Source organism: Lethenteron reissneri, chromosome 57 (genome assembly GCF_015708825.2).
Source record: "Lethenteron reissneri isolate LAM-NWPU_2019-01 chromosome 57, ASM1570882v1, whole genome shotgun sequence".
Taxonomy (NCBI): Eukaryota; Metazoa; Chordata; class Hyperoartia; order Petromyzontiformes; family Petromyzontidae; genus Lethenteron; species Lethenteron reissneri.
This window is the reverse complement of record NC_083835.1, coordinates 4,810,784-4,832,767: the sequence shown is the minus strand read 5'-3', so window position 1 is coordinate 4,832,767 and position 21,984 is coordinate 4,810,784. Positions and strand designations below refer to the sequence as shown.

The 21,984-nt window shown below is 47.0% G+C and overlaps 1 protein-coding gene across 1 annotated transcript; it reads right to left on the bottom strand.

Moving 5' to 3' along the window:
- Window positions 1–207: 207 nt before the first annotated feature.
- On the bottom strand, window positions 208–20,178 carry BDH1 (3-hydroxybutyrate dehydrogenase 1). The gene is made up of 6 exons (XM_061575140.1): window positions 19,915–20,178; window positions 10,734–10,844; window positions 8,849–8,990; window positions 7,278–7,430; window positions 4,970–5,247; window positions 208–3,456 (listed from the first exon to the last, which is right to left on the bottom strand). Exons 1-6 carry the CDS (start codon window positions 19,984–19,986, stop codon window positions 3,259–3,261), a joined length of 954 nt encoding a protein of 317 aa, XP_061431124.1. The 5' UTR covers window positions 19,987–20,178; the 3' UTR covers window positions 208–3,258.
- Between the last annotated feature and the right edge of the window lie 1,806 nt (window positions 20,179–21,984).

Below are 21,984 nucleotides of genomic sequence, written 5' to 3'. Positions count from 1 at the left end.
AGTGGCAAGTGTCACCTATGTTATGAACTTCTTTCACACCGTAGGTAGCCAACGGTGCTAATGAGAGGTCATGCATTACACCATTGCTTTACAAGGATGCCAGATCGCCAGTGGGATATCGTTGTACATGCCCAACACACTGGCGACAGCTTGCAAAACTCCGTGTCGTTGACCCGAAAAATTACGAGCCGTGAAATCAACAAAATCTGAAAGGTATCTCAATTTTTATTTTATTTTTTACACCAAGTCACCTTTTGTGTTTAGCACTGTCGGTACTCGCCACGTCCCTCTGTGGTTTCACAAACGCGTTTGCACTTTAGTCGTTTGGGCTGCAGCATTCACAGGTTGCAAGGCGGGACGCAACGATGACAGACAAAGCTACGGCGTGCCGCACCGTTAAGGGGTTAATTCGGCCCAACATCTGAATGTAACTTCACGCTCCCTGCTCTCCGACGTACAACGTAACAGTGAAAGAAAATAAAGCGTGCAACGGAATATAATATTAAACCAATACGTAAAGAAGTTGGGAGTGGGGGGGGGGGATTTGAGCGAGACCTGTGAAAATAAGTTCGAAATAAAAATGTGCATGGAGCGGAGAATTCCAGTTTTTTTTTCTTCTCTTAGTCGCTTGACGTCAAAATTATTTTTCAAGTGAGCATATTAAACAGGTAAGATTCGCAGGGGGTTTGTTTAGCATTTCAAGTCAAGCGGTAGGTAACTCTGTTCATTGCTGAACACATGCTCACGGCACCGATAACAACACAAGGTTCTAAATAAAAAAAACGAAGTGCCCTTAATCCACATTTTGGCCCTTTAACGGATCCTTACAAAAATTCAAACCACCTTCATTTTGCTTCGACAGCCATCTGGCCCGTGTCTTTCACACGTTAGTGGCTTAATTCGGAATAGTCTGGCGCACCCGGCTGGGATTGTGCGACGGAGCTCAAATAATGTGCACGCTCTTCTGCCGTACGGCAGAGAAGTTACGAGCCTCACCGCGGAGCAATACTTCTTTATCGTATAATTGTGGATGGAAACGGGGAAATAACCAACGGGGACGTTAAATTTCGATTTCAAGCTTTCGTGACTGCAGGGATTCATCTTCTTGGTTCTTTCGGTAAAGTCACGTAGAAGGGAAATAATAAAATACAAATAAGAGAATACATATTTTATTTTTATTATTTTATTATTTCCCTTCTACGTGACTTTACCGAAAGAACCAAGAAAACGGGGACGTTTTCACAAAGATGAGAACAACACTCGCCATTGTCAACTAAACCATTTCGCAGTTTCATGGCGATTCAATTAAGTGGATTGCCGCCAATAATGTGGCCCAAACATCAACCGACCTTCGAATTTTGCCGAGCTTCCTCGACTATTCTCAGGAGTCTTAAGTGCAAATTTTGTTTCACGGGGGGGGGGGGGGTCTATTACCTTGTCATCCTCCGCTTTTGAGTGTAACGCCGCGTAAAAAGCTTCGCCAGCGCGGAGCGGGCAAAATAACAAACGGTAACGTTGCAACCCAGAGATGATGGCTTCTTCGCGAGCCTCCCTTTTAAAACCGCGATCCCTTTTTTCAAGTTAACGTCCACGGCCGTTTCGCTTGCGCATGCAACGACCGGCGCATACATCGGAAGTGGCGAACACCGAGTCCCGGCAACGACTGCAAACGCATTTTTTTTTACAAAACGCCCAATTACTTGTGAGCAGTCAGAACTCCCGATGCGGTTTCGGGTTGCGCCGCGTTTGCCGTTCGGCACGACGTCCCCAACGCCTCGCTCCGCATGCCACGAGAAAGTCTCTGGGAAGCAGAGGTCACAAACGGGTTTTGATTCCTTACCCGTACCCGGCCGCACCAGGGTCGCAAACGGGTACCCGTACCCGGCTGGGTACGGGTAGCCGGGTATCGGGTAGGGTACGGGTACCCGGTTGCGACCTCTGCTGGGAAGGGAACCGGCTGCGAGGGCTGTAAAGCACAACGGCCAATAGCTGCGCTGTCGATCCAACGCCCAGGTTATTTACACTGCGCAACACTCCCCTCCCCCCCCTCCTCCCTCGTATCTTAACCCGGGCTGTTCCTCTTATCAGGTCATGACCTCAAAGACATTCAGAAAGGACGGATGCAGAAAACTCCTACAGCGGGGGAAGACCTTTCAAGGCAGACGAGAACACATACGTGCAATTGTTTCGTGCCTTTTGCTTTGGTGCCATTTGTTTAATTTTTATTTTGCTCAGTAGTAGGGGTTTTCATTTGCTTGATAGTGGCTGTGTTTAGGACTTGGTCGTTATATATAATTAATGTACAGCGTTATGGGCTGCAATTAACGTGGACTACGCCAAACTAAATTCAGGTATTATCTCGGCATATGGGATGTAAACACTGCTATAGGGGTTACAGCGACACCACAGAGGGCGAAGTTGGGGGAAAACACGAAGTTATCGTCATCACCATGGCTGTGAACGACACGAGGGTGCCGAGTGGCGGTGCGAGACGGGTTGGAGGCCAATGGGTGGTACCGTTCTGCAGATCACACACGGCCTACGGGCATTCTGCAGATCGTACGATGCCACGGCCTACGGGTGTTCTGCAGATCGTACGATGCCACGGCCTATGGGCGTTCTGCAGATCGTACGATACTGCAGTCTACAGGCAGATCACTGACATGAGGGCATAAATCTGGAAGTTATAAATACAAGTATAAAATATAACAAGTGCTGGAGACTTTTTAACGAGTGGATGTACCAGGTACTGTCCAGGTAACGTTTCTAAGAGTGGGCAGATATGAGTATATATATATATATTTACGTAACGGGCGTCTGCGGCATAAAAATAATGACAACCTCAGGCAGAGTTGCACCTTTGTTAAGTTTCATCTTGGGCAATGGAATGCGGCGGGTGAGAATGAGAGAGGCGCGTACGGATAGCAACAGAAGCTAGTCATTGAAAAATCCCTTTGACTCCCGGGTGGCAAAGCACTGCACTCCCTACTGCGTGGATCTCGGAGGTAATTCCATGATATCCGCTTGCACGGACCACAAATCAAGAGTGGCACTGCTCTGCGAAGGTTTTCTCATCGTGAGACAACACCGATATCACACAATCAGGACGGAACTGGGTGGGTGTGGGTTGAGGGGGAAAGACAACAAACTTTGAAAATACACTTCCGCTATCCCAGCGCGTCCTGGCGTTCAGCCGGAGGACGCCCTCTTGGGCCGAGTGGGAACCCCAAGCGACGGGGGCACGGGTCAAGAGGGAAGCTACTTCTTCGAGAAGTAAATGCGGTCGGAGATGCCGGCGGGCAGGTGTGTGATGGCCTGCACGCGGGTCCACCAGTAGGCGTCCATCGGGGTGTAGCGCGTGAGCGGGAAGTACGATGTGAGCGCATCCTGGATGTCGTCGATGACGGGAGACACGTCCGTCGATCCGCCGCCGGTGTACGACAGCATGATGGTGACCTGCGGCGGTGGCGACATAGCCGACACGGTGACATAGCCGACACGGTGACATAGCCGACACGGTGACATAGCCGGCACGGTGACATAGCCGACACGGTGACATAGCCGACACGGTGACATAGCCGGCACGGTGACATAGCCGGCACGGTGACATAGCCGGCACGGTGACATAGCCGACACGGTGACATAGCCGACACGGTGACATAGCCGACACGGTGATATAGCCGACACGGTGACATAGCCGGCACGGTGACATAGCCGACACGGTGACATAGCCGGCACTGTGACATAGCCGACACGGTGACATAGCCGACACGGTGACATAGCCGGCACGGTGACATAGCCGATACGACGACATAGCCGACACGGTGACATAGCCGACACGACATAGCCGACACGACGACACTGCCAACAGACGGTGACATCCGAGCGCAAGTATCGACGAGGCTCGATTATTATTGCGACTCCCCGCTCTACGGGGCGTCTGGCAAAAACAATGCACGAGCTACCGCGTGTACAGAATTCTCTGGCACGTGTCGCGGTCGGGCGCTTGCAAGATGCGACCGCGTCTGTCCAGTGCTTGCCGAGCCTCATTGGCTTGCGGTTGCCGAACGAATACATTTGTCAGAATCAGAATATTTATTTATACTTGAAGCCTTCTCACGAGCTAAAAATCTATTTTTCAAAGATGTCCAGTAGGGGTAGGTAAAAACGTTACAAACACTCATTACACACGCATTGTTTGCCACAAATGAGCTGCAATACCTTGCGGAGCTCGTCAAGTAACACGCGAACCCCTGTCATTCTCGCAGCTGCAGCGGCGGCGGCTTTTGGCGAGCCATCTAACAAAGATGGTCACCGCATCGCGCGCTTTCAGATGCGCTTCCTGCGGACGTCTGGAACGCCCTTCCGATATTAGGAAGCCACTGGAGCTATGCACTTTTCAATCTTCGAGATTGAAAATCCATTGCTTTAGAACTGCTTTTTGTGTTTAGTTGGTTGTCCTTTCCTCGCACCTCAGATTTGCACAGTTGGCTATGTACGGTGCAAAAGAAGTTCATACAGCGCAACAGCGGAAACCACGCAGTGACGGAAGTTGGCAATAATAAAGGCCTTAACCCATTCCGATGACGTAGCGCCGTTTTTTGTACTCACGATAGAGATAGCTGGTGCCAAACTGCCGCATAGCCTTGTGGGAGCCTCGGTACCGATAAAGTTACTTTATTTTAGTTCTTACTTCAGGTTCCGTTCCGATGACGTACCGAACACAGCGTTTTTTTTAAAAACAGCGGCGCTACGCCTCTCCAAATAAAATCAACGCCGAGTCGCTCGCGCGTTCCGAGATTCAGCGGTTTAACGGAACAACCCCGCCCACCCCCTGCAACTTGCAGGACGTCTCAGAAGGGCAACGGGTTTAATTACGATCGCACCTCGCCCGCAAAGAAGGCAACACGACGCACAAGCGCGACGGCGACCGAAACATCGGCGGCGATCAAACGTCGTCGCGACTCACCTGGCGGTCAAAGTACTCGCGCGTGTAATCGCTCTGCACTTGCGGCGGCATCTTGGCCCACATGCCGTCGGCGATCTCCTTGACACGGTCCTCGCCGTACAGCGCCGTCGCCGCGATGAAGTTGCCCGGCTCCACGACGGACACCTTGACGCCCCAGCGCATCATCTCGTAGCGCAGGCAGTCGGAGAACGCCTCGATGCCGAACTTGGTGATGCAGTACGGGGAGCGCGCCGTGTTGCCCATGCGGCCCATCATGCTGGAGATGTTCACCACCCGCCCTGCGCGCGACCCAAAGCGACGGGCGTTAAGCCGGGGTCTCCACCGGAGGGAGAGCTCCCTATAGAGGGAATTTTCATAATCAACGTTTTTGGGTTTAGATCGCGTTATTTATAAATGTGTCGTAACCCTCCACCACCCGACACGGCCAATCAGTAAAAAAGTGTCACGTTGACAAAAGACAAATAGTTCACTGCTTTAGCCCACCGGTGTATTGAAGCGTGAAACCACAACATTTACAATTTGAGTACGACGTTTCGCTGGTAATTGCATCCAGCATCATCGGGCAATTCGCCAGAATGGTGAGGCTCTCCTCTGTCTCCCGTTCTTATATAGATCAGCAGCAGCAGGGTGACGTCATCATTAACTCGCTTCAACACACCGGTGGGCTAAAGCAGTGAACTATTTGTCTTTTGTCAACGTGACACTTTTTTACTGATTGGCCGTGTCGGGTGGTGGAGGGTTACGACACATTTATAAATAACGCGATCTAAACCCAAAAACATTGATTATGAATAATATTGGTCGCGAAAGCCTACGTGTTAAAGAGGGCATTTTGTCTGTATGTTGAACTTCTTTCGCACCTTACGTACGCCAAGCGTGGTAATCGGAGGTGCGGGGGAAGGACAACATTTTGACCTACTCTTCCGTGCTGACCAGGTGTGGGATTACTACTCTTTGACACACTTAATAGTCAGAACCCAGGATCTCAGCGGTATTAGCTCAGCGGTCTGACCCCTGAGTGACCTGGGCTCTTTGACATCCTTGTCGTCAGAGGTGGCTGCTTGGATCCGAACCCAGGATTTCAGCAGTGTCAGCTCAGCACTCTGACCCCCAAGACACCTGGTGACATGCTTGTAGCTTTAGTATGTTCATAATGTGTTTTGCTCGTCAATAAAGATAAAGATCCCCCATATAGCCTTAACAGACTGTAGGGACAAGTGCTGTTAGCGAGCACCTATGAGGGCCGCAACGGTACACGAGGGGGTGGGTGGCCAGAACCACGCCCGACCGCCTTTGTCTCCCTAGTGGTGATGTTTACACACCGCACCAGGTACTCATTTGAGGCTGAGTCTACCTAGGGGAGGCCCAGGACCGGTTCAGATAATCGTCACTGGTGTTGGCCGTGAGCGGGAATCGAACGCGGGTGGCCGGGTTTATAGCGCAGCGTAGCGCTAACCGCTACACTATCGCTCCCCATTGCTCGTCAATGACCACACACACACACACACTTGTCTACCGTACAAAAGTACTGGAAGTACAATATTCCCTCATTATTCGCGAGGGATATGTTCCGGAGATGCTTGTGAATAGCAGATTTTACGGATAAAGATATTGGCCTAAGAAAACCTTTTTTACGACTCTTTTGAATGAATTACCTTAAATACATAAATAAGTTATTAAATATGTGGAAACTATCCTAATAACACATCTCTCTATCTCATCGCTTCACCTCATTGCTTCACCTCATCGCTTCACCTCTCTCTTGATGCAGTCGTGTAGAGTTGCGGGCGCGATTCACGGACAGCCAAAATCGCGGACAGCGAGTCCGTGAATAACGAGGGAATACCGTGTGCACAAGTAACAACAAGTGTAACCCGTAAAAACAAAGTTTTTCACTATAAATCCTCTATATGCGTGTTCAATGGGCCACAACCCAGCCCACATTGGTCTTTGAAACGGGCGGCTAGAGTCCTCTCGTCCTCTGGCTTGGGATGGCTGCCACCTATGGGTCAGATGATTGTCTGGCAGCATTAAACAATTGGTAATTAAATATATATAAAAATTTCCCTAAACAGTGTAAAATTTTGGGAAAATTTTTTCACAAAAATGCATTGTCACGCACAACGAGTCTGTGTGCAAAATGTCAGCTCGATTGGATCACGGGAAGTGGGTTAAAAAAACGACCGAAAGATTTGCACGGTCCTAAGCAAGCAAGCAAACTTAATATAAAGGATTTTTAAAAAATAGACACTTTCCGGTTTAAGGAGCGACCGAATAAAATTGTGGCGCCGGACCATGGGAGAATTACCGCGAGCTCGCCGGATGAGCGGCAGGCACGCCTTGGTGGTGCGCACGATGCCCCACAGGTTCACCTCCGCCACGTTCTTGTAGGTCTCCATGGGCGTCCACTCGATCTCTCCAAACGTCGAGATCCCCGCGTTGTTCACCACGCCCCACAGGCCTAGGCGGAAAACGAGACGGGGGCAGGGGAGGGTTGAGACTTGTTGTTGCCAGTTGACTTTGTATCACAGTCAGTTGACTTTGCATCACAGTCAGTTGACTAGGCATCAGTCAGTTGACTTGGCCACACAGTCAGTTGACTTTGCCACAGAGTTCATACTCACAGCAGAGGCTTTTGGCCAAGCCATTTCAGATGAGCTTCTGCGGCCGTCTGGAACGCTCTTCCCTTCCCATACTGGAAGCCACTGAAGCTATGCACTTTGAAATCTATATTGAAAATTAATTTCTTTAGAACTGCGTTTTGTGTTTAGTTTGTTGTCCTTCCCCCGCCCCTCAGATTAAACACGGTTGGCTACGTACGGTGCGAAGGAAGTTCAACATGCACACATACAGTCAAGTGTATGAGTGTGCGGATAGACTGGAGTTTTGGGGTGGCATGCGACCAGGTATCGTGGATGTGTTGTTCCACATGCAGAAATATTTTAGGGGTCGCTGACCTACACAGAACCAGCTAAAATTAAGCCTCAAGCATAAGCCAACTGGTTGAAAGACTCAGACAGCGCGAGGCTTGGGCTTGAGCCAGTTCAAATGATCACGATTTGGGGCGAGGGGGGAGAAGTTAATTGTAAAAATTTAATTCAACACTCTTTATCAGTGAAATAGTTTTTTCCGCCCTTGTGGTGCACATAATAATAAGTAGCGCGGACATCGTAACGACGCATCGACTTGCAAGCCGGGTCGCTGGCCCGCGCGGCCTATCGGTGAGATGTTCACTCCCTCGCCTGGTATACAGGAGGTCGCGAGTTCGATCCGGACCCTGACGCCAGTATATTTGGAGTTTGCACGCTCTCCCCGTGGTCGCGTGGATTTTTTTTCCGGGTCCTCCGGCTTTTTCCCTCCACATTTAGAATCAACGTCACGCATTTGAGAGTAATTCGGCTGCCGTAAATGTCCACGTGCTGAGCCACTTCGTTGAGCTTTCATTTCTGATGGCCAGGTCCGCTTCTTGAAAAAGAGCTGCATAGCTCAGCGGGCCTTAACTGAATTTAGATTTAAAGCTTTCGTGACTGCAGGGATTCATATTCTTGGTTCTTTTGGTAAAGTCACGTAGAAGAGAAATAATAAAATAATATACATATAAAAAAAAATGTATCACGACGTTTCCACTGCAACACAAGCAATCATCATCAGGTGTGAAATCCACAGCAAGAAAATGTTCTTTACCAGTTAAGGCCCGTAGAAGGGAAATAAAATAATATTATTTTATTGCTGTGGATTTCACACCTGATGACGATTGCTTGTGTTGCAGTCAAAACGCCGTGAGAATTTTTATTGTTTTATATTTATATTATTTTATTATTTCCCTTCTACGGGCCTTAACTGGTAAAATAAATCAAACTCTCCGTGCCACTCTCTCACCGTCTTCAGGGTCGGGTAGGCTGCTCCTGATGAATTCGACGGCCTTCGCGACCTCGTCGTCACTCGCCACATTCATCTGCACGACCTTTAGCCTCTCCGACTTCATCGCCTCCAGCTGCTTGGCGCCATCGCCTCCCTTGTCCTGGTGGAGAACGGTAACGGTTTCAAACGGGATCGGGGCAATGCAACAATTCGCCGATTAAAGTATCGAAATTGATTACACTGGTCAACACACTTTTTCTGGCGTAAGGTATTCCAACTGGTTTAAGGTAATTTTGAGGTGCTGATTCCAAATCTGGCATCAGTTTTTGTCCATCACAGGTTTTTGAGATATCAAATATTACATTTTCAATAAAAACTTCAGAAGAAAAATATTAAATAAATGTGGATATCTACATAAAATGATATTATAAACACACTATCCTAAAAATACAGCACCATATTTTAACACTAAAGCAGTCACTGACTCGCAACAACTTGCAATCATAAGTGACAGAGTTAATTTCGGGTAAAATCAATGAAAACTGGGGTATGCCGATAGTATAAAAATGAGATGTGATAGAGCAAATCTGAGATCAGATTTGGAATCCGCACCCTGAAACAGCTGCAAAGGTCCAGGCCAGAAATAAATGTTATTTTTTTGTTGACCAGTGTTATTATTCTTTATGGATTCGTACGTGCTGTGTGGAGTGGGTTTCCGTGACCCCTGCAGCCACTGGAGGTGGTGTATACTTCACAATAATGATTCCTAAACTAAACAAAAAACATTTATTTACCAGGTCCACTGACCTGTACAGATCTTTTTCAGAAGTAACCTGGCCACAAATGATAGCCCAATGAAGTAGCTTATCGCGTGGAAATTTATAGCAGCCAAATACTCTAAACGCACGTTGATTTTAATGTGGAAAGCCGGAGGGCCTGGAAAAAAATCAACACGACCACGGGGAAAACACGCAAACTCCAAATATACAGCTGTCAGGGTCGGGATTGAACCCACGACTTCCTGTATACCAGGCGAGGTAGTTAACATCTCCTAGCCACCATGATGATGATGAGAGAGACACGACAACTCCAAATATACAGCAGCAGGCGTCAGGGTCGGGATTGAACCCACGACTTCCTGTATACCAGGCGAGGTAGTTAACATCTCCTAGCCACCATGATGATGATGATGAGAGAGAGAGACACGCAAACTCCAAATATACAGCAGCAGGCGTCAGGGTTGGGATTGAACCCACGACTTCCTGTATACCAGGCGAGGTAGTTAACATCTCCTAGCCACCATGATGATGATGAGAGAGAGAGACACGCAAACTCAAAATATACAGCAGCAGGTGTCAGGGTCAGGATTGAACCCACGACTTCCTGTATACCAGGCGAGGTAGTTAACATCTCATAGCCACCGTGATGATGATGAGAGAGAGAGACACGCAAACTCCAAATATACAGCTGTCAGGGTCGGGATTGAACCGACGACTTCCTGTATACCAGGCGAGGTAGTTAACATCTCGCCAGCATAGAATTTTAGAACAGCACCACGACCCTGAAATGTGACAATTCATCTCATTATGGTGGGGTGGGGGGTGGAGTGAATCTATATTATTCACCTGGCAGTAGACATATTTAAAAAAAAAGGTGCTGTACATGTACGTAGTCATGAAAGTCAAGTTGACTTCACTAACAATTAAAAAAAGAAAAGCGACAGTTATCTGATGGCATGCTTTCAATTCATTCCAAAGGATCCAAAACCAGTTTGGAAAGGCTTATTCATCTCGTAAGAAAGGAAACCGAGGAGTGGGTAAACTGCATTGCCTTGCACAGTTCTGGGTTGGCTGGGCTCAAAACAATTTAAAAAAACCCACTGCAACGTCACTGTGACTTGCACCTTCAGGAGGCATCCGGCGAAGATTTTGAAGCCCTTTGAGTGGAGGTGCTGCGCGAGTGACAGTCCAAAGCCGGAGTCGCATCCCGTCACCAGCACAGACTTGTCCCGGATCTGTATCACACACACACGCACGCACACGCACGTAAGAAATATATTTATCTATATAAATGCACTCGTGTAATTCTGTAACGCTTCCAAAAATTCACTTTGGTTTGGCCATGTTTGTTTGTTGTAGTACGGAGTTTAGACCAATGGCTTTAATTTAATTTGTCTTGTGGTTGTTGTTTGACTTGCATCCCACTGGGATTTTTGCACACAGCGTTGGTGTACGGTGCTTTTTCTGGAAGACTTTGCAGTTTTTTCCTGGATTTTTCTGTTTGCGCATAGTCACTTTAAGATGTTTTCTTGTTCATGGTTTTGTTTGTTGCGGTTCCACCCGATTTAAGAGCCGAATGGCTCACAGGGCTATACCATCTTCTTGGTTCTTTCGGTAAAGTCACGTAGAAGGGAAATAATAAAATAATAAAAATAAAACATAATAAAATAATTCTCACGACGTTTTACCAAATAAGTGAAAACTGAAACTGAAAAACGCGTCCTCCGACGTATTTAATTAGCAATAAAAATGGAGGCCTTCACACAAGGTGTGCAAACACAAGGTGAGTGTGCAAACACAAGGTGAGTTTGCAAACACAAGGTGAGTTTGCAAACACATTTCTTGAGAACTTTAAAAAAACCTTGTGTTTGCACACACATTTTTCTAGAACCCCCGCACGCCCCCGCACCTCTGATTAGCACGGATGGCTACGTACGGTGCTAAATAAGCTCAACGTACGTACAAGACGCACGTGGCAGTAGGCCCCGATGAGACAACGGGTCTCGGATGGTGGTTCTGCCGGGAGGGGCGTGCGTTTACCCCGCGATCAAAGTGGCCGGTCTCCTCTAAAGTCGCCGAGAAGCAACACAGCCTCATCCCAAAGTTTAATCCACATTGGAATCATGTTTACCAGCGACACCGTGACCCCCATGTGACGGAAAGACGGACACGTCTAAAATGCATGAACGCTTTCAACCCTCACTGGAAAGTGCAAAAACACAGAATTAGTCGTACAGAGTAAATCCAGTCCAGGCAACTCCCCATAGTCCATTACAAACGCGTTCTATTTAAATGCAAATTAGGCCAATGTACACTGCAAGCACCTGACGGTTAATAAAAACTGTGATAGAGAATTGTACCGTGGTGGATCGTGAGGACTGTAGTTGAGAAACACTGCGAAAAACTGCACAGACAGGTACTGTTATCATAGCAACTATCAAGGTCAGCAGGACACGGGCAGTGGTGAGGTGGTAGCAAGTCCTGTGCACATCCGACCGCCTCCGTCTGCCTCAGCGATGATGCTCAGGTGCTGTAGGGGCCCGGGACACGTGCAGAGATCACACGCCAGCGATGGTGTGTGTGCATCGTGGCAAAGAAAACTTACTTAACCCGGGGTCGCTGTCTGTATAGGGGGTGCATTTTGGTGCCTCGAAGTGCACCCCCCCCCCCCCTATACAGACACATCACTTATTTTCCATTCAACTACCATATGTACTACATGCCACGTCGTCGAGATCCAAAACGTACGTATACGCCAGAGGTCGCAACCGGGTACCCGATACCCGTACCCTACCTGATACCCGGCTACCCGTACCCGGCTGGGTACGGGTAGCTGGGTATCGGGTAGGGTACGGGTACCCGTTTGCGACCCTGGTGCGGCCGGGTACGGGTAAGCAATCAAAACCGGTTTGCGACCTCTGGTATACACCTTCTCATTGCGAGGCGGCAGAGGGCAGAGCATTAAAAAAATGCTGCACTGTACTTCTATGTTCCCCAGCATTCCGCAAGCCGCAACTGACCAACGCGCCCAAGTCCGTGTAAACTCTTTGCCACGACTCTACAATGGCACGGGGGAGAAAAGACCCTCATCCAACAGCGGATTCACGATACACACATTTAAAGTGTAGGCCCATTTTTCGATTTAAAGCTTTCGTGACTGCAGGGAGTAATCTTCTTGGTTCTTTCGGTAAAGTCACGTAGAATGGAAATAATAAAATAATAAATAATAAAACATAATAAAATAATTCTCACGACGTTTCGGCCACAACGCAAGTAGCAGTCCTCAGGTGGAGAACAGGTCTGTCGAGGAGACAGAGTCTTCAGACTGTCTCCGCAATGTGGCCCGAATCGTCGTGAGAATTATTTTATTATGTTTTTTTTTCCCATTCTACGTGACTTTACCGAAAGAACCAAGAAGATGTAGGCCCATTTGTTCACGTTTGACTTGCCGCGGCAGGGCGCGCGTGCCGACGCAGCCGTCTGGAACGCTCCACCAAGGTTAGGACGGAGAGCCGCAGGGAAACCCGTACAGTATTAAGAGGGCCGCCCCCCCATTGCTCGCTTGGCCTCATTCACGGTCCTTGGCTATAAATAGTCTCCAGCGATGACGGCAGCCGGCCGAGGCAAAACGTAAGCAGGCATTTTCTTGCTCGGATGGGGAAGAGGCGAGGGGGGAGGAAGGTGCCAAATGTCACGGCTTGTGGACGTCATTTTGAACCTGAATGACCCAACTTTGATCTTGAAACTGGTGGTGGGGGGCAACACACACGCATAGCTCTGTTCGTCATTCCTCGCTGCTGGATGAGGGCCCCCGCCGCCCCCTTCCCACACCGCGAGGGCAGTGCGGACGGGTGGTTTATTTGAGCACACTTCGCCATGTTTGGTCGGTTGCGGGTTGGTCAAAGCGTGGAGCAACAGCAGTACAAACATTTCGATTTCTGCACTGCCCTTTGGCTTGGTGGGGGGGACAGAGAAAGGGAAAATAAACAGTTGTGTTCTGCATGATGCCCGACGTTTCAGTTCCAGAAGGAGCCCAGCACATGCGGCTAAACGTCGGGACATATTGTCCAACAACACATGGTACACGTACTCTTTGTTTTTTTATAAATAAAATAAATGAAAACAACTAAATTAAATCATGACGTTTCGGGCGCAACACAAGCGTCCTTCAGGCTTGTGTTGCGCCATAAACGTCGTGATTTAATTTAGTTGTTTTCATTTATTTGATTAGATTTTTTACCTACGTGACTTTACCGAAAAAACCAAAGAGTATGAATCCTTGCAGTCACGAAAGCTTCAAATCTAGAACACATGGTACGACCAGAAAACACATTTCCGGGTAAGCGAGACTCCTCTTATCCGGGGCGATGGTCTAGACACACAATCCTATTATCGGCGTTAAAATGCACTCCCCGTTGTCTGTGCACGTATGGGATAAGCTCATGTCCAACTCAAGGTGTGACACAGCCAAATTGTGCCCTTGGAGCAATAACCACAACGGTGTTAGACTCGCCCACACGGTACACAATGTACGCACACCTGACTGGCAGTCTAGCATTTATGTCCCTATGGGAGCAGAGGTGAAGGACCCGGACACTTAAAAGCTGTAAAACATCACCTGGTGTCTGCAATCTAGACCAAACGGTGTACCACGCTCTTTGCAAAAGGCGATATTGCTGCCCTGTGGAGATCAATTCCTCAATCACCCTGCAAGCCCTTTATCATTAATTCTAGATTTGAAGCTTTCGCGACTGCAAGTATTCATATTCTTAGGTTTTTTTCGGTAAAGTCACGTAGGTAAAAAATCAAAATTAATAAAAGTCAAATAAAAATCACGACGTTTCGCAGGCATCCCACGTTCCAGCCACTCTTATACCCCTTTCACCCTGGCCCATCCAAACCAAACCAGCGAGTAGCCTCCCCGGCATGTATGGTTTTTCCACCGACTACTCGTCTTTCCAAGCCAGAACCAATCCGTGATGTCGCTGGCCTCATGAGGAGACATCTGGATCTGGCTCGAAGCCAAGCAGGGCCAGGGGGCGGAGCTAACGACTCGAGGGGAAATAATAAAATAATATAAATATTTAAAATTTTATCACGACATTTCGACTGCAACACAAGCAATCATCATCAGGTGCGAAAACCACAGCAATTTGAAAATTTGAAAAAGTGGCGGAAACGTGAGAATTTTTATTGTTTTATTTTTATTTTAAACAGGACCCTGCGGGGTGGGCTGGTAGGAATAATACTTAGTACCGGTACAGAGATATCGACCGGGTATAGAGGAGTTAAAGAAAAAATTACTGTATTCTAGTGTAACGTTAATTAAAAGTGTTTGTTTTGACAAGAAACGCTGTGAGATTTAAAGACTCGTAGTCTTTCAATTCCAACACCACCCTCAACACCACCCCTCCCACGGACGGACGGACGGACGGACGGACGGACGGACACATTAATCTATTGGTGGTCTGGTCCACTTCGTTCCTACCAGTATTATTTCCCTTCTACGTGACTTTATATTTTATTATTTCCCTTCTACGTGACTTTACCGAAAGAACCAAGAATATGTGTTGATTTTCGATTTAAAGCTTTCGTGAAGAAATCCACAGCAAGAAAATGTTCTTGCTGTGGATTTCACACCTGATGACGATTGCTCGTGTAACGTTAGTCGGTACACTGCGTGGACACAGCATCAGCGCGCCGTCTACGTGTGACTCGTACATGTTTATTGCAAGCGGCACCAGCAGCTCGGCTCGGCTTCCACGGTGGAAAACGATCTGGCACCTTCCGAGCCGGCACAGCCCAGAAGCAGTTCGCGTTGTGCAGTGTAAAAAGAAGCGAAAGAAGCAAGTCTACCGCGTAGTCTTCTTGGTTCTTTCGGTAAAGTCACGTAGAAGGGAAGTAATAAAATAATAAAAATAAAACATAATAAAATAATATAATAATATTATTTTATTTTATTATGTTTTATTTTTATTATAATATAATAATATAATATTATTTTATTTTATTATGTTTTATTTTTATTATTTTATTACTTCCCTTCTACGTGACTTTACCGAAAGAACCAAGTAGATGAATCCCTGCAGTCACGAAAGCTTTAAATCGAAATCTACCGCGTAGATTTGAGCGGTTGTGCTAGTTTACACAACAAAGGCTCATTCATTCTAACAGCGTGCTTCAGCCGCACCGAACCTCACAAAAATAATATCCAGGGCCTACCTTGACTCCTTCCATCCTCAACCAGTATATATACAAATACTGTTTTCTTGGAATTTCTCTCACTTGATACAGCTATCGTGCTGTGACGGTTCCACCTGAAGACGGAAGCTTGTGTTGCCTCCGAAACGTCGTGATTTTTATTTTATTTTTTATTTTACTTTTATTAATTGTAATTTTTTACCTACGTGACTTTACCGAAAAAACCTAAGAATATTAATCCTTGCAGTCACGAAAGCTTCAAATCTAGAATGTGCTGTAAAGGTCTGGCGATGCATGTTTTTGTTGTTGATCAGATCGAAACGCCCGTTGCTCAAGGCTTGATGTCCTACCGTTGCATTCCCAGCACGTAGAAGTGGATAGTTCCTGAAAATGCTTCCGAACACGTAGCATGAACCGTCGGATGCACGCATTAAAAAACACGTTGGCGAGCCTCCCTTAAAGCCCCCCCCCCCCCCCCCACGAACGCTCAAATCTTTAGGTTAAACATTCTGGAAAATCTTTAACGGCCGGGTTAACCATTCACTCGCGACAGATTCCGGCCTCAAGAGAATTGCGGTGACGGGGCAAGACAAATTTAACGGGAGCTCAATTCGCAAGCGGCAATGCTGAGTGGATGGTGGAAAATGTTGGCAGAGGGAAATGAGGTGTGGCTGGTATGCAAGGAAACTATTGGCAGTGGGCAAGACCACTGCTAAGGGAGAGTTCACCAAATTCTACCATTTCATATCCCAACACTTTCCACCCACGATGAACCCCAGCTCAGGTCTCACACACCTCTTCTTAGCTTGACCCACTTTTAAGATAATGCATGGGCATAATATGACTTTGAAACCCCCCCCGCCCAACTCCTACGCATTTCCCATGAATATGCTAAATTCCTCTTCATATGCACATTCTTTTTGTTAAGGCGCTCTTCCACCTCCAACGCAGCTTATATATAAGCTCCTAGCTTGGTAGCGTCTCATTCTTCACCTGAAGACGGCTGCTTGCGTTGTAGCCGAAACGTCGTGAGAATTATTTTATTTTATTATGTTTTATTTTTATTATTTTATTACTTCCCTTCGACGTGACTTTACCGAAAGAACCAAGAAGATGAATCCCTGCAGTCACGAAAGCTTTAAATCGAAACCACTTTTAAGATTCAAGAATGACCTTAACTTTTAAACAGTTCGGATTTGCACAGTGATAAACTAGTTGGAGAATTTTACTTTTTATTGAAAAAGTCATTTTTTATGCTTTCGGTTCCATGTACACAGACTGTAAAAACCAACCATGAAATATTGAATTTCTCACTCCTAAAAAAAGCTATTCGTGAAGACCTATAACAACACTATTTTCACAAAGGCCTTTCCAAGCCTCATTGGCCATACTTCATCACAACGCTGATCCATGCGGGTTGATCTGATGGGGGGGGGGGGAGCAGATGGCTTCAAACATCATCCACCACTGCTGTTAAGCGTGGCCGGAATTGAACTCGTGCGCTAACCACTGTCCCACCATCCCCCCACAATACTTTGAGAGCGATACACAGTAATGTATTCAATAACTTTAAATGAATGATGAGTGTCCATTGTTGCGTGCCAGTAGTGTAGAATTGGGGTTAACATTTCCTTTAATTGCCATGCCACTTTTGGCAATGTATTGCCGAGAGCCTGGATCATTAACGCCACGGATCCATCAGTATCGGTTGCTGAGATTTGTAATCAAAGTGCCAACAGATGTGGAGGAGTGAATTGTACATTGTGTGTGTGTGTGTCACAGACAAGGCCAACGGGGCTGCTAGGGTGAGAGTTAATCTGGGTTCAACTCAGCCTAGACAATGTCACATCTCTCAACGTGGTTTGAAAGTAAAATTAAAATCACGACGTTTCGGAGGCAACACTTGCCTCCGAAACGTCGTGATTTTTATTTTTATTTTACTTTTATTAATTTTAATTGTTTTACCTACGTGACTTTACCGAAAAAACCTAACAATATAGTAAGCTTCCTCCTATATACTCTCTTGCAAACTCACCGCAAACACTTTGCATCGTGTATAAAAAAAAGTTAAACAATGTTCGACCGTTGAAAATAAATAAAATATATTTTTTTGGACTCGACTATAGTGGACTTTCATTTTCTTATCAGCTATGTGGTTGTACACTCTTGCCTGAAGGGCCTCCTGACACGCTATTCAACTCCAATTCCAGCCACTGTCTGGCATCAACCCAAGGTCAAATCGCTTCCAGTCCCATTATTAAAGGGCCAAAAGAATTTCGCGGAAAATAATTACAATTATCTCAAATTGTAAGTGTGTGTGGGGGTGGAGTGGGGTAGGATTTTGTGTGTTACGTTTACACAAAATGACTTGCTAAGATGAATTGCCAGTGTTATGCCAACACGGGCAACCCACACATGTGTGCCACTGAAAACATTCACAAGTTTAACACGGAGCCGGCTTTCGTGACAAATATCATCCACAATACAGGGGTGTTAGATCACGTAAATATTAATGTGGTTAATACCGCACTGAAAAGTACAATAAACACTTGAACTTTACATTTCACTTAAAAGTCCGAATGAAGAAACGAACCACACCAATTGTACATCAAGTTTGGGATAAAGATCCCATTTCAGTTATCCACAGTAGTTAATTATAGAGTATTATATCATGCCATACAATTGTCATGCTTAAGCATGTTGCGAGATGTGCGGTTATACTCCACACAATGTTATTCCTGAACTAGCAGTAGAAATTCCACGTTCGTGTGACGGGGGCACGTACATCCACACTTGTACAATAAAACGAATGGCTTTAATGTGTACAGCTATAATCATTGTGTTGCCACCTTACTGATGATGATGATAGGGGGTACTGTAATGATGAATGTGATGATAGTGATGATGATATCGGTTTGACCTTCACCAATTCACATTATCTTATCTCACTAAGTTAAGCATGAGGCTCTGCAACTTAAACTATTTGTACTGCAAACTTCACGATCAACGTACTGTATTCTACAATCATGATTAAAATACTAAAGACAATTCCAACAGCTGTTACATCTAATTCAAGCCGGGGAAAAAATAGCAATTATAACTAAATAAGATTATCTTCTTGGTTCTTTCGGTAAAGTCACGTAGAAGGGAAATAATAAATTAATAAAAATAAAACAATAAAAGAATTATTTTTATTAAATAAAACATAATAAAAGAATTTCGATTTAAAGCTTTCGTGACTGCAGGGATTCATCTTCTTTATTATTATGTTTTCTTTATTATATGATTTTATTATGTTTTCTTTTTATTATTTTATTACTTCCCTTCTACGTGACTTTACCGAAAGAACCAAGAAGATGAATCCCTGCAGTCACGAAAGAAGCTTTAAATCGAAATGTAATAAGATTAGTCATTCCATAAAAGCGACTTTAAAAAGGATGCACTTCTGTACGTCGTGTTGTTATCACGTAAGAAGCATTATAATTTACGGTATGAATATTACACATTACCCAACATCAGTACCCAATGAACTGCATTTAAATAGCCGTACGTTTAAGTTGCAATAGTACAAGATGCTAGACCAATTAAAGTTTAAAAAGAGACACAAAACCGACCGCCTTTGTCTCTCCCAGTTCATAACCACGTTCGTTTGAGGCTTTAGGTTCAGCCGACCTAAAGGTGATGATGCCCAGACCAAGTTTCAATTCAACTATAAACATATACTCACAAGTGTGCCATTATAAACACGTACATCATCATCACATAACACACAAACACGAATTAGCGAGCACCTATTAAGGCCACGACTGCACACGTGGCGTGGCTCGGACAGTACGCGCCCGACCGCCTTTGTCTCCCCGCACCAAAGCACTGCAATGTTACTGTACAACGTTGAAGAGGCCGAGTGGACCTAGACGTGGCCCAGGGTTGTTTTTGTTGTGTGAACCGAGCGCGCTAACCATTGCACCACCGCTCGCCGCCACCACCATCACCAATGTTAATCGATACACAGACGCTGTGGCATTAATCTCAACGTTGTTTACAAGACGAACATCACAACAACAACAAACGCAGGCTGTTGTTGCTGCTGTTGTTGTTGTTTACCTTCTTAGCCGGAATGTTGGGACGAATGTTCCTCCAAAACTTGGCCAGAGCGAGGATTTTATCTGCCGCCATTTTAAACCGGGTGTTGCCGTGAATTTATAATTATTTTACAATTATTTTCTCTTTCTTTTCAAACAAACGTAAACTTATTTTAATATATAGCGACACTATTGTTTAGCTTCGTTAATGTTAAGATTTTGCTGCCGTTGCTATAAACGCGCGCCTCTGCGCTGTACGTGCAGTGTGCGCGACGCTATAATGGCTCGGGCGACACCCACCGACGTTTCGCCCCACCCCCCTCCTCAATGCGGTGACGGTGATTGGCTGGGAGAGGGAGCGGTGGCGCAGCGGTTAGCGCCGCTGCTGCGATTACGAACCTCCCCCCCGCTCTCACGGCGGCCGACATCGGTGACGATTATCTGGCCTGCTCCTAGGTCCACTCAGCCTCAAACGAGTACTCCGTCTGGTGTGTAATAAACATCGCCACTGGGGGAGACAAAGGCGGCCGGGCGTGGTGCTGGCCACCCACCCCCTCGTGTGCCACAGTGCCGGCCTTCATAGGTGCTCGCTAACAGCACTTGCCCCTATAGTCTGCCAAGGCTACACGGGGGAGCTTTGTCTTTGATTGGGTGGAGGGAGCGGTGGTGCAGTGGTTAGCGCGCTGCTGTGCTTTTACGGACCCCCCGGCGATCCGAGTTCGATTCTCGCTCACGACCAACACCAGAGGCCCAGGACCAGAACCCGTGCTGGGCCTCCCCTTAGGTTGACTCGGCCTGAAATTAGTTACCTGTTGCGGTGTTGTGTAGTAAACATCGCCACTGTGGGGGGGGGGGGGAGAGACAAAGACGGCCGGGCGTGGTGCTGGCCGTGCCCGCCTTCATAGGTGCTGCTACTCGCTCACAGAAACTTTCCCCCGGTTAGCTACGTACGGTGCGAAAGAAGTTCAACGTACGTACATAGACTCACACAGAGACCCATAGACTCACACAGAGACACAGACTCACACAGAGACCCATAGACTCACACAGAGACCCATAGACTCACACAGAGACACAGACTCAGAGACCCACAGACTCACACAGAAACCCATAGACTCACACAGAGACCCATAGACTAACACAGAGACCCAGACTCGCGCAGAGAACCACACAGAGACCCATAGACTCACACAGAGACCCATAGACTCACACAGAGACACAGACTCGCGCAGAGAACCACACAGAGACCCATAGACTCACACAGAGACACAGACTCAGAGACCCACAGACTCACACAGAAACCCATAGACTCACACAGAGACCCATAGACTCACACAGAGACCCAGACTCGCGCAGAGAACCACACAGAGACCCATAGACTCACACAGAGACCCATAGACTCACACAGAGACCCAGACTCGCGCAGAGAACCACACAGAGACCCATAGACTCACACAGAGACCCATAGACTCACACAGAGACACAGACTCGCGCAGAGAACCACACAGAGACCCATAGACTCACACAGAGACCCATAGACTCACACAGAGACCCATAGACTCACACAGAGACCCACAGACTCACGCAGAGACCCAGACTCGCGCAGAGAACCACACAGAGACCCATAGACTCACACAGAGACCCATAGACTCACACAGAGACCCATAGACTCACACAGAGACCCATAGACTCACACAGAGACCCACAGACTCACGCAGAGAACCACACAGAGACCCATAGACTCACACAGAGACCCATAGACTCACGCAGAGACCCACAGACTCACGCAGAGAACCACACAGAGACCCATAGACTCACACAGAGACCCACAGACTCACGCAGAGACCCACAGACTCACGCAGAGAACCACACAGAGACCCATAGACTCACACAGAGACCCATAGACTCACACAGAGACCCACAGACTCACGCAGAGAACCACACAGAGACCCATAGACTCACACAGAGACCCACAGACTCACGCAGAGAACCACACAGAGACCCATAGACTCACACAGAGACCCAGACTCGCGCAGAGAACCACACAGAGACCCATAGACTCACACAGAGACCCACAGACTCACGCAGAGAC